Here is a 14,328-nt window from a genome sequence, read left to right on the forward strand (position 1 = left end):
TTTCACTGTTGTCAAATATAGCTTAGTCCTAATGAAATACATTAAATTTACACAAAACTTTCTGTCCTTGTTTCCAATCTTCATCTAAATAGTTTCTCCCACCTCCCTCCCCCAGCATTGTTCATAATCAGGAAAAATATGGTGTCTAGTAGAAACCATGTTGGAAAACACAAATGTGAAAAAGCAATCTACAGGCTTGGCCTGGTGACTCTCGCCTGTAATCCCAGCACTTTTGGAGGCCGAGGTAGGTGGACCACCTGAGGACAGGAGTTCCAGACCAGCCTGGCAACATGGCGAAACCAGGTCTCTACTAAAAATGCAAAAATTATCCAGGCATGGTGGTGGGCGCCTGTAGTCCCAGCTACTCGGGAGGCTGAGGCAGGAGAATTGCTTGAACCCGGGAGACGGAGGTTGCAGTTAGCTGAGATCATGCCACTGCACTCCAGCCTGGGTGACAGTCTACATAAAAAAAAAAAAAAAAAAAAAAAAAAGCAAACTACCGAAATAGAAAATATTTGAACTATGTGACCATTAAAATTAGAAGAGGTAGGTTTGAATTCTGGCTTCTGTCCTCACTGGACGTTTGTTTTTGAAGTTTCTATGTCTGTTCCTTTGTAGCAAACTGACAGTTAAATAAAGTAATGTAACTGCACACCCCAAAACGTAAGTGTTAATTTTCCCTACCGCACACCCCAAACCACACACCCCAAAACATAAGTGTTAATTTTCCCTATGCATATGCTTACTTGTGATCTTATATTTATGTTCTTGTGTCTTATAAGCCTTAAATTTATGCTGAGAGTTCTAGCTAACAACACATCTACTTAATGTTTCATCAGTGAAATTAAGCAGAGGGTGTTAGGTCAATATTTAATGATAGATTGATATATTGCATGGGCTACTTTGTTTTTAATCCTTGGCCAGGGCCATTAAATATTTATTGACACTTACCAAAAAAAATGGTTTTTAGGCTAATTTCTTTTTGTAAATACATGTTCCGTAATTGCCAATAACTTCCATACTAACTGAAGTATATTAGTATATAGGAAGCTGTTGCTATGAAATAACTGTAATATTTCAAAAACTAAATGTTTTTTATTTCAATAGTTTTTGGGGAACAGGTGCTGTTTGGTTACATGGGTATGTTCTTTAGTGGTGATTTCTGAGATTTTGGTGCACCCATCACCCGAGCAGTGTACACTGAACCCAATGTGTAGTCTTTAATCCCGCATTCCCCTCCCATCCTTCCCCCAACTCCCCAGAGTCCATTATATCATTCTTATGCATTTGTGTCCTCATATCTTAGCTCCCACTTATAAGTGAGAACGTACAATGTTTGGTTTTCTATTACTGAGTTACTTCACTTAGAATAATGGTCTTCAACTCCATCCAGGGTGCTGTGAATGCCATTATTTCATTCCTTTTTATGGCTGAGTAGGTATTTTATTTTATATATATATATATATATATATATATATATATATATATATATATATATTTATACACCACATTTTCTTTATCCACTCATTGGTTGATAGGTATGTAGGCTGGTTCCATATTTTTGCAGTTGTGAATTGTGTCATAAGCTAAATGTTTTGAAATACATTGGAATTATTTCTGAAGTTCCGGAATGGCTTTGCTATTCTACATTAGGTGGTTTATTGAATATTTTTAGAGAAGAACTTCTTGATTTTCAGTTGTTTGTGTGGGGAGAAGAGATGGTGGTGGTGGTGGTGATTCTTCATGTGGGGATTTGGAAGACGAAAGAGTAGGTTACTCATTCTTTATATGGATTTTCACCAGTCCTTCTCATTTTGGCCTTGCATCTCTTCCCCGTACCCTATCATACCTGATCTTTCTGGGTACTAAGCCTGTACAAGGTTTCTAAACCCTTCATGGCTTCCTTCATGGCTGTGGTCCACTCTATGACAGCCCAGGCCGCAGTTTCCACCACTATGTATCAACAGCTCCATGTTAACAATAGCTTTCTGTCTACCAGAAAATTGAACTTTCCTGACCATTTCTGTTTGAAATATAGGTAATAAAACCACTTTTAATATGTGGTTATCATAGGGCAGAATTTTTCAACCTCGGAATTATTGAGCACTATTAACATCTAGGGTCAGATAATTCTTGCGTTTGTCTTTCCTGTGCATTGTAAGATCTTTAGCAGCGTCCATTGTCAAGTAACACCCCCTACCAATTGTGACAATCTCAGTTGAGAACCACTGTCATAAAACCATGCCAATGAGTAATCATGCAGGACTGTGTATCACGAACAGAATACCAAGAAATGTAAATATCTTCTGCAGAAGCACAAGTATATATAAACCAACTCAATATAATCTGGAAGGTCATTAAATTACATTATACTATACTTTAGAAATAGAATGTCTTTTTGTGATATCCTGAGATAAGCAGATAATTTAAAATGCTCTGACTTTCACAGTAACATTGTGCCTTTTTCGTGTTCCAAAATTTTCTTTTGATAAGCATTTCTAAATAACTTGGGATTTATCCTTTTTCATTTCTGAAGGCCTTTTATCTGCTAATAGAAAGAAGAAAAAAGATATGCTATGATCATTTTGCATACTTCCTCATTGCTAGAGATGCTTTCCCTCACAGGATACATAATTTCTTGGAATAGACTATTGTTCCTAGAAGATAATTAGTGACTGGTTTTTTTTTTGTTTTGTTTTTTGCCTGTCAATAGAAGTGAAAACAGTAGTTGGCATGCTCACCTACTTGATTATAGCTATTACATCAATCAGCATCCTTTTCCTATGCTTCATCATCATTTATCTCAATAATTATATATTGTTTCATTTTTCTCACCATTTTTTCTTTAGCCTTAACTACACACAAATTTATTTAAAATGGCTGAAATTAGTCATGCAATCAGCTGGAATTCATCCTCACAACATTTATGCAAAATCTACTGCAGTAATTGTTTTAAAAGTGAAATTTAAAAATATTGAACCACCTTTATTTATTCTACATCTAGTCGTACTCTCTTTTGTTTACCCTCCATGTTTTTCTCCACTCGTTTGGTCAGAATCAGGGTTTAGTGGGTGATTAAATGTGTTCTGGGATCTGCCGTGAGTCTTGGTGCATCAAACAGGGCTGAAGACAATGAAAGCTGTGGCATAAAGGACAAATGTAGGAGGTGAAAAACGAATAGAGACCCTGAACCTTAACATTATCTCCATGTTGACCACGGTTTCCTTTGGTATTCTTGAGTAATTCTATGATGAAAATAATGAATAGAGTATTTTCATTGTTTCTTTTACCTTGGAGGTTTATCAAGATATTGGATAGCAACTAAATGTAAATTCCGTAACTCATGTGTTAGGACAGTACTTCATAATACATATTTTTTAATGAGAAAAAACTAAATTAATCATGATTATATCCAATTTGCCAATTAAATATGTTCCACACATCAGTGAACTAAGGAAGTACTGGAGAATTGTTCTTAGTAACTTGGATAAGCAGGACCCTGATTGTATTAGTCAAAAAATAAATTTGAGTGTATACTTTTTATTGATGTGTCATAGTTATACACATTTTGGGGTGTATGTGATATTTTGATGAATGTAGACAATGTGTAATGATCAAATCAGGGTAATGGGGATAGCCCTCATCTCAAATATTTACTAATTCTTTATGTTGGTGGGAACATTACAATTCTTCTCTTCTAGCTATTATGATATATGCAATAAAATATTCCTAATTATAGTTTTCCTGCTGTACAATAGAGTACTAGAATTTATTCCTTCTACCAAACTATATTTTTGTACAGGTTAATCAACTTCTCTTCATCACCCCCTCCCCAGCCTCTCAAAACAACCATTCTGTTCTCTACCTTCATAAGATTCACTTGTTTTGCTCTCACACATGAGTGAGAAAATGTGATATTTTTCTTTCTGTGCCTGGCTTATTTTGCGTAATATAATGACTTTCCATCTATCTTGCTGCAAATGACAGAATTTCATACTATTTTATTGCTGAATAATATTCCATTGTGTACATATGCCACATTTTCTTTCTGTTATTTTGAGGAAACTCCATAGAGTTTTCCACAATGGCTGTACTACTTTACATTTCCACCAACAGTGTACAGGCATTCACTTTTCTCTGCAGCCTCTCCAACATTTGTTATTTTTTGTCTTTTTGATGATAAATAGCATTTCTAGCTGGGCTGAAATTTCTCTTCGTGGTTTTTGTTTGTGTTTTTGGTTTTGGTTTTTTTTTTTTTGAGACGGAGTTTTGCTCTTGTTGCCCAGGCTAGAGTGCAATGGCGCGATCTCAGCTCACTGCAACCTCCGCCTTCCGGGTTCAAGCGATTCTCCTGCCTCAGCCTCCCAAGTAGCTGGTATTACAGCTATTTGCGGTTTTAATTTGCATTTCTCTGATGAAGATTTTTGCTATTGAGTTGTTTGAGCTCTTTATATAGTCTACTTACTAATCCCGTGTGTATTAGTTCATTCCTGCATTCATATAAGGAACTAACTGAGACTAGGTAATTTATGAAGAAAAGAGGTTTAGTTGACTCACGGTTCTGCAGGCTGTGCAGGAAGCATGGCTGGGGAGGCCTCAGGAAATTTAGAATCAGGCAGAAGGTGAAGAAGAAGCAGGCACATCTTCGTATGGCAGAGCAGGAGAGAGACAGCGAAGGGGGAAGTGCTACACACTTTTAAACAACCAGATCTCCTGCGAACTCACTCACTGTCATGAGAACAGCAAGAGGGAAGTCTGCCCCCATGATCCAGTCACCTCCCACAAGGCCCCTCCTCCAACATTGAGGATTACAATTCAACATGAGACTTGGATGGGGATGCAGAGCCAAACCATATCACCTTGTCAGATAGATCATTTGCAGATAATTTCTTCCATTTTGTAGGTTGTCTCTTCACTTTGTTAACTGTTTCCTTTGCTGTGCAAAAGCTTGGTAGCCTAATGTAATCTCAATTATCTGTTTTTGCTTTGGTTGCCTGTGCTTTTGAGGTCTTAACCAAAAAATCTTTGCCCAGACCAATGTCCCCTAGCATATCCCCGATGTTTTTGTCTAGTAGTTTTATACTTTCAAGTCTTATATTTAAGTCTTTAATCCATTTTGAGTTTATTTTTGTCTATGGTAAAAGATGGGTATCTATTTTTCTGAATATGAATATCCATGTTTCCCACACCATTTATTAAAGAGACTATCCTTTCCCCAATGTATGTTCCTGGTGCCTTTGTAAAAAAATGAGTTGGCTGTAAGTGCATGGGTTTGCTTCTGGGCTCTCTATTCTGTTCCATTGGTGTATGTATTTGTTTTTGTGCCAGTACCATTCTGTATTGGTTACTATTGCTTTGTAGTACAATTTGAACTCAAGTAGTGTGATGCCTCCAACTTTGTTCTTTCTGATTAGGATTGCTTTGGCTCCTTGGGCTCTATTTCGTTCCATATGAATTTTAGGATTTTTTTTTTTCTACTTCTGTGAAAAATGACATTAGTACTTTCATAGGGATTGCAACGAATCTGTCATTTGCTTTGGGCAGTATGGTCATTTTAATGATATTAATTCTTCCAATGTATAATATGAGTGTGGGATGTCTTTTCATTTGTTTACATCCTCTTCAACTTTCTTCATCAGTGTTTTATAGTTTTCCTTGTAGAGATCTTTCATCTCCTTGGTTAAACTTATTCATAGGTATTCTATTTTTTGTGCTATTGTAAAGGGGATTTCTTTCTGAGCTAGTTAATTATTTGTGTATAGAAATGCTACTAATTTTTGTGTGTTGATTATTATCCTGCAACTTCACTGAATTCATTTATCAAATCTAAGAGTTTTTTGGTGGAGTTTTTAGATTTTTCTATGTATAAGATCATGTCATCAGCAAGTAAGGATAATTTGACTTCTTTCTTTCCAATTTGAATGCCATTTATTTCTGTCTATTGCCTAATTGTTCTTACAAAGACTTCCAGTACTATGGTGAATGCAAGTGGTAAAAGTGGACATCTTTGTCTTGTTCCAGACCTGAGTGGAAAGGCTTGCGATGTTTCCCTATTCAGTAAGTGAAGGATAGTAGAGATTAGCCAGAGTATATCTCATAATAAATGACTATGACATTAGCCTAAAATATGAAACTTTCCAAGACCACTTCCCTTTGTGGGAATCACAAGGAGATGAGTCATCAGTCAATGCCTTACATTTTTGAAATATAAATCAACATTGAATAGTAAAATTAGCCTGTGTGGATAAAAAGAGGTGACTAAACTGATTTATAAAAACTTGTCTCTGGATAATTAATCCACCCTAAACTTGCTTCTCTTATGTTGTCTCCGCATATGGTTAAATGGCACCACCATTCATGTATTTGCTCAAGCTCATAACTAGGGATCATCCCCTTTAACTCGTGGACATTCATTTATAATTCACATCTAGTCAATCAGTAAATTTTGTTAGTTCTACCTACCAAATAGATACCTAAGGGAAAAAAATTCTACCACTTACAGCACCAACACTGTGCTGTCGCCTTTCAGTGGACTGCCTCAACATCTTCCTCCCTGCCTTCCTGCCTCCACTCTGCCTCTCCGCCTCCACACCACTTCATTCTCCCAGACTTGAACACCAAAATGCCAGAGTGATACCTCTGGTACAAATGCTAATTGGGGCTCTCTTATTTTTAAAACTCTCCAAAGCATTCCTATTATGCTTAAAATAAAACCCAAGTCCTTAACATGTTCTATAAGGCCCTTCCTGCACTGGCCAGTGGCTATCTCTGAATTCATTGTCACTCTTTTTTTACATCGTTATAGATACAATGGCGTTCTTTGCCCTCTCTTAAGCATGCCAAGTATACTCCATCTCAGCACCTTTGAACTTGCTCTTCCCTCTGCCTGGCATAAACATCCTCCAGGTATTGATATGACTCACTTCCTCCCTTCTCACAGATACGTTTCAAATGATCATCAGAGCAAGCTTTCCTGACAGTTTTTTCTAAAATAGCACTTACATTAGTCTCTATCTCTTTAGCTGCTTTAATTTTCATAGTGCTTATAATCACCTGGCATTATATTGTGTGTGTATCAATTTATATGATTACTTTGCATCTCCTTCTCTGGAATGCAGGCTTCATGAAAGCAGAAATGTTGTCTGTCTTGTTCACTATTATAGCCCCTAGTACCTGGTAGAGAGGAAACACTTTAAAAATATTTTTTGAATGAATAAATGAATATTTTTATAGTTTAGTTACAAACCACACTTATCAAATTAAATGAACAAAATACTAAGTATCAAAGCTAGCCAAATGAATTCCTTGGCTTTCCTAAATACATGTATTTTGATAGATATATTATGAGTTACTTCCTTGGAAGTACTTGTTCTGTCTCCTTGGCATGACTCTTAAGTCAAAGTTACCTTGTATATGTTGTTAGTTTAGTCATCAACTGATTTCCCCGCACCTTTCTGTTCAGTTACTTAGTCACTCCTCACACTTTGAGGCTCCTGAGGCTCCATGACTCCGTGGTTAGTCACCAGAATTATTTGCAACAGAAAGGAGAAATGTTGCCAACCCCAAAGCATTAGAGATAAGTGAAAAATAGAGCACCCCTTTCACCCCAAGTGGATTCACCTAGTAAATGTTGATGTTTTCTTCTGTCCATTTCCTTCTTCTGCAAGGACCATGAGATTGTGTTTACATTCTACGGCTCTTACAAGATGTATGCTCCAATATTAGAAACTAATGTTTAAACATTCCAAGCCAAAGAAAGCAAAACTGAAATTCCACTCTTGAGTCATTCAGAGGTTGAAGCATTATGGGTGATCCAAGTTCCCCTGACTATCTGTGAACACAGGCAGTTGTTTGTCAATTCTTTTAAGTTAAAAAAAATGCACAAACAACCTATTGTAAAATGGAGTGAGTCAGTGCAATTGCACAAAGCATGTTTTATTGTCAGCTGTATAAACCTGTGAATATTTTTCGTGACCAGTTTTAGTTGGTGGATTTAAATGAGGTCACCAAAAAGTTATCTCTGAGTATAGCACTCGCCACAGTGCATCGTAAATATGCTCTCATCTATGAACATCCTTATGAATGACTCTATGTCTTACTCATTCTTTTATCTCTAATTTAGTACTGACTATTTTAGGTCCTTCATAAATGCTTTTGAAATTGGATTATGGAGCTATTTATAATTATCTAGATTATAAGCTCTTTCAGGACTAAATGCTATGTTTTGTTTACATTTGATCCCCTTATAATCCTGTACCTTGCCTTGCATATTTAAAAGTCTTTAGAATATTTTTGTTGAATTGATTTGTTAAGTATGGATCAATCCCCCTGCTATGGAAACTAATGTGGAAAGTGTTAATGATTCTTACATCAGGGTCTAAACCCCTTTTGATCCTTTGGTTGGACATCCAGTTCATTATTTCACAAATAGTAATATTTTTCTTGTCAGGCTATATGGGCTGCTAAATGCTATTATCCCAAACTTCGATGGATATAATTAGAACAGATTTATTTTCCATCTACTATATGCAGGAACTTAATCTGTTTTCCTATTAAATCCTCACGACAGTTCATGCAGGAAGAGTATTTATGTCACATTCTCCATATAAAAAGACTGAGAGTAAGAGATGTTAAGTAATTTATCCAACTTGCCAAACAAATAAGGCAGAATCAGGAACTGTTAGACCTGTTTCCTTGAACACTAACTGTGTGAAATCTTTCCTACTCTACCACAATGCTTCTAAGAAACAAAGTGGGCCGGGCGCGGTGGCTCACGCCTGTAATCCCAGCACTTTGGGAGGCCGAGGCGGGCGGATCACGAGGTCAGGAGATAGAGACCAGCCTGACTAACGCGGTGAAACCCCGTCTCTACTAAAAATACAAAAAATTAGCCGGGCGTGGTGACGGGCGCCTGTAGTCCCAGCTACTCGGGAGGCTGAGGCAGGAGAATGGCGTGAACCCGGGAGGCGGAGCTTGCAGCGAGCGGAGATCACGCCACTGCACTCCAGCCTGGGCAACAGAGCGAGACTCCATCTCAAAAAAAAAAAAAAAAAAAAAAAGTGAAGGGAACTAGTTAAAATACATTATGAAAATTATATATGACTTTGAAAGAAACATTTTATGGTAGGATAAGTATAGATATCCAAAATGTATCAAATATTCTCAATAGTATTTGAGGGATTAGTATGTGAAGGATTAAAATTAAATTTTAAAGGGGTGATTGTTCAACAGAGAAAGGTACATGTATTATAGACACCTCACATTTCTCTCCACGTTAAGACCTTTAAAAAGACTCAAGAATCTTGGCCTCTTTACCCTGGTGTTGTCATATTTGTTTTAGGAAGATAGTGTTTTACTTTTTACCGTTCCATAGCTCAAGTGTAAAAGGGATGGGGAAAAGAGGGAGAGGCTGTATCCCTTTATGAGTACTCAGGAAAACTTAATATAGATAGGGAATCAATCCCGTACACATCTTCATGTATTCTGACTCCTAGATGTTTCTCTAACTGGTAGCTAGTAAGAAAAATTAGTGTCCTTAAAATGTTCCTTCTATTATGCAGAAGTTTTGTCAACTGAGACATTAATAACTCTGTAAGAGAGGTCTGTTATTATTGTAAATGACTATAAAGCTTTACCGTTGTTAATAGGATGTTCTGAAGAATAAAATGAGGTCTTGGAAATACTTTTGTTAGTGAATACAAAGCTATGTTTAATGCAAAATTAGTGAGAGAAAAATCTCTACTATAATTGCTGTGGGTTTTTATGGACAAAATATGATTAGGATTTAAAATTACCCTGTGCTTCATATCATTAATGTTACACTTTGTTTAGTTTTCAAAGTGATTTCCATTTGTGAGTGAGTGTGCATATGTGTGTATAGGTGTTTTCAAGGAAGAGAGAAATGCCTCCATAACACAAGTTGTTTTGTTAACTGTAAAAAGCCAGTTGGCTTAGTCATGGTCTAATGCTAAGAATGTGTCTTTTAAAATTGTAATTTGTTTGAATTTCCTTCTAGTTTCACCTTTGCCAATGCAGAAAATAAAGAGAGTTTTTGTGGTTGTGTGTATGTTCATCCTGATTGGTCATTACCATAGCTGCATTTGTTTTCCAGTTCTGTCTTCTGTCAATTTAATCCAACTAATATTTATCAAATACCATAATGTTCCAGAAACATTCAAATAATGGAAAATTCAGCTCATATTCTTCCTTTGTGACAGCAAAATTGGTCACCCTCAAGTGACTGTAGGACCGAGCTACATCTTAGCTTTAGCAATCACCTCCTTTTCACAGTCATTTTGCCAGTGTGTCAAATCAGTGGCTCAGCTGTCGTGGTCTCTGGAAGTTTCCCTTCATTTCTATCAAAGACAGGCAAATCACGTGAGAAATGTATCCAACTGATACCCATCATAATACCAAAACATGACACTTACAGATGATGACAGATTGCACGGCAAGAGCTCTCTGCTCCAGGTTATGATTATTTAGTTGCATGTTTCCACTCTTCTAACAGATTGCACACACCTTGAGGGGAGACTGCACAGACTCATGCAATATTTGCTTGACAGAATTTTCCAAGGAGCACATAACAAAGAATGGGGAGGAAAAGATCTAGGAAGGATTCTAGTTTGAATTTGCTCTGTTATTTTTGGCAAGCCTTTTGATCTTTTTGTACCTCAGATCCTTGATCTCTAAAATAATAGAGTCGAATCAGTCCAGTTTTTTTTAAAAAGTTATTAATATTTTTTATTAAATTAAAATTTATTTTTAAATTTTTATTAAAATTTTTTAACTACAAAGCACTGTAAGGTATAAGGACAGAAACTAAAGATATTCCAAACCCTCTATCATAATATCTGGCACATTATTATGTATAATATATATCAATTGAATTGAATTGGATTTGTTTGGTCAACATCTTGGGTGAAATACTGATGTATAAGGTAAAATAAAAGCAGAGCTAATTTTGTCAAAGAGGAGTGGGTGGCACAACAAGGCAGGGAACTGAGCCCAGTGGGTACCCCCAAACTCCACCTACTCAGAGGGGCATGGTGAAAATCATACCATGTTAGAGAACACAGTTTCCAAATCAAAGAACTTAATAAGCATATAATTCTTCCTGGCTTCAACATTCTATAATTCCATGACTGAGCTTTAAAGAATTCCTTTACTAACATCTAGTTTGCCACATGAAAGTAATATGAAAGATGTTAAGGATGTTGTAACATTATGCCATCAAGTGGGTGATGGGTTATGATGGAGAACCACAAAACCGTTCTGTATTTCTGAACAAACGTACTGCATACGGGTTTTATTATCTTTCTCTATAGATCTTTATTTTTTGCCTTACTGCAAACTGATGTGGTATGCGTTTGAACAGGGAACAGTTCTCTCAGGTGCTTTCTGTAAAAAACTGTCAAGTTGTCTACTTGTAACTACATAATCACAAGATTATATAAACTGACATAATTTACTGAATACAACACTTATTTAGATACCATAGTTGCTTTTGAAATTCACTGAAACCATTTGATAACCGGAGTCTAAGAAATGTAGATTTCCAGCCTATTAATGGCAAACTATTTTGCCAATATTTAGTGAATAAGCTGATTATTTAGGCAGCAGAAAAATAAAATCCATTAAGATCACTTTAGGCAGCAAATAAGAGTATTAAAGATTAATCAGAGTGATGTCATATCTCTGAGAAGAATTTCAAAGCGATTGATCTCATCCTATTACCCAAACTTTCCTTTGCCCTTTATTTCTGTCCTCTTGTTAAATAGTAATAAAGATGAATGGATAATTATTCCATTAGCTATGAACAAAAGCTGTCAATCATATATGAGGTTGTTCTTCCAGACTAAGACTCAAAACTCATTCCTTTTATTCTCTGACTTGGGGTATGTCATTCCTTTGTACTTAATGTGTTTTACTTTAAAAAGAAGAGGAGGCAAGCTGCTAAAGCTTGAATTCTTGAACCCTCTGGTGATAAGTATATGTGGCCAACTCCTGGCAATTCTGCCTAGATTAGCCTTCCAGTTATCATCCAAGCTGGCATGTCCTCTTGGCAAGGAAGAAAGCAAGCCATCAAAGCAAAAACATTTAGTTTAGCAATCCTTAATTGATAATTTATATACTTGATACAGAGTAGAAATTTCAGTGATAGATTTCAAGGGACCTAGGCAATTCGATGAGAGAGGGCAGGGCGGAGTGAGGAGGCTAAATGAAGGAGAACTGACTGAAGTCCAGATATAGTCTAGTTTGGCTAGGAGTGAAGTATGCAGTGGAAAACCTATCTATCTTCAAGATTTCTAATGGAAAACTCTTAGATTTGTGGGCTGATAATTGAAGTTGACGAGAGCACAGAGCAGAAATGTGTAGAAGCTTAAAATCGAAGAGAGTATATCATGCAAATTAGCAATAAACACTATAAAATGTAGTGGATAATAGAAAGAGTTTAGACTAAATGGAAAATATCATTTAAAATATTCCGTTGGTGTGGGTGTGCATGCTTGTACTAATTTAATGCCACATCTACCTCACTTAGATTATGTATGTAGGAAATACTTAATGTAATAACTAAATGGCAGGTTTTGAAATGATGTGATCTAGGATATGGAAACTAGGAATGGAATTAAGAATAATGAGACAACTTTATGCCAAAAAAAAATCATTGTAATACATGCCACATATATCATGTGTAGCTTTAATTAACACAGAAAAAAATGTAGGACATCCCATTGAAAGTAAAACAAAGAACAAATTGAAAATGCTTTCTGAAACACAGTTGTATGTTCACAAGGATTGACCAATCCTGATGGTCTAATTCATTAGTGTCATGTGACTGTCAATCTGGAAGTGTTATATTTTACTCATGTACAATCTAATAGCTTTTCAGCTTGCCTGAAAGTGTTATCTGCAGTATGTTCATCGTTACTTGGTAGAGCACTTTAACTCTACATTGAAAATGAAAAATATTTGGGAAAATAGACTGTATTCTATCTTTTAGTTTTATGCAGCATAACTGTAAGTCTCTGTATTATTATTGTCGTTGTTTTTCAGCCCCTCTGACTGATAAGCCACCCAAGCTTTTGTATCCTGTGGAAAGTAAACTGACAATTCAGGAGACCCAGCTGGGTGAGTAATTCCTTAATTCTAGTTAATATGCTGTTCTCATTACACTGTGACAGTTAATAAGCCTAGATTGTAACCCAATGTAATACTCGCAGCTAAATCCATTTGTACTCATAGGGAACAGAATTAGAAAATGCTAGCATACCTAGCCATTTCATTCCTTACAGTGCGTGCCTTAGGACCCAGTTGGACATATGGATGTAAAACCTCACATGCTATTTAGATGGTTATTGGAAAATGAGATAGGCTGATGATTTTAGTGACGGTATTACAGTGCTATCTTACAAGCTTTGAATTGGTTTTCAAACAGGCACTATGGAACAATTTGATTTATAATTTCTATTAATAGGTTAAGATGCGATTTCTGAAATTTAGGGGAAAGGGTTCAAATTTATTAAAATAAATGTCACCATTATGGTTAAAAAACATTTTAAGTGTAATCAAATATAATATAAATTTTGCTGGTTATATTTTGGATAATGTATTAATAAAATATGACCAAGTGACTTTTGGTTAAGGGACTAGCAGATTTGGGACATAAGGCTATAGACAAAATATGTTTTGAAAAAATATACAATTATATACAAATCAGAATTCTGACTTATCTTAGAGGTTCATCTAGAAATTTTGAGTTTGATTTAGCTATATTCAGTTATGCTAAATTATGAAAAATTTCCCTCTTAATTATAAATATATACATAGCAATTCTGTTATATTCTCTTAGGTCTTATTTTATTTGAAATGTCGTATGCATGCATATGCCATAGACTTCGGCAGAAAAGTTTTTGTTTGTAGTGGTGCATTGTAAAAGGTTATCAAAAATATAAATTTAAATGAATATCCATGTTTGTTAAGGAATTTCTTCTTAGATTAATCATACAAGAGTGAAAATGCATTTACTGTGTATAACTAAAAAGAATCAGTATACCATCCCTTAAGTTATTAATGTTATTCTTATTCCTGGAGTGAGAATTTGCATCAAAATTGTAAAATCTTCATTTTCCAAATGAAGATTACAGATGTGATAATCTTTACTAATAACATACCCAAAGTTATAGTACACAAAGATATGATGATGGTTTTAGCACCTATAAAAATTATTGTGGTCAATGGCTTTCTAGCGCTTGAGATGCTTGTATTTGCTAGCTTTAAAGCATGAACATACAGGATTTATACAAGTCAGGATGTTAATATCTT

General features: G+C 35.7%; 1 protein-coding gene across 1 annotated transcript in view; it reads left to right on the forward strand.

The window, feature by feature from the left end:
* The window catches only part of IL1RAPL1 (interleukin 1 receptor accessory protein like 1), a 1,314,427-nt gene that overhangs the window by 1,005,841 nt on the left and 294,258 nt on the right, over positions 1-14,328 (forward strand). Inside the window, exon 6 of the mRNA XM_054471838.1 lies at positions 13,060-13,134. Coding sequence (XP_054327813.1) covers positions 13,060-13,134 — 75 coding nt within the window. The remainder of the gene's footprint in view (positions 1-13,059; positions 13,135-14,328) is intronic.

This window comes from Pongo pygmaeus, chromosome X (genome assembly GCF_028885625.2).
Source record: "Pongo pygmaeus isolate AG05252 chromosome X, NHGRI_mPonPyg2-v2.0_pri, whole genome shotgun sequence".
NCBI lineage: Eukaryota > Metazoa > Chordata > Mammalia > Primates > Hominidae > Pongo > Pongo pygmaeus.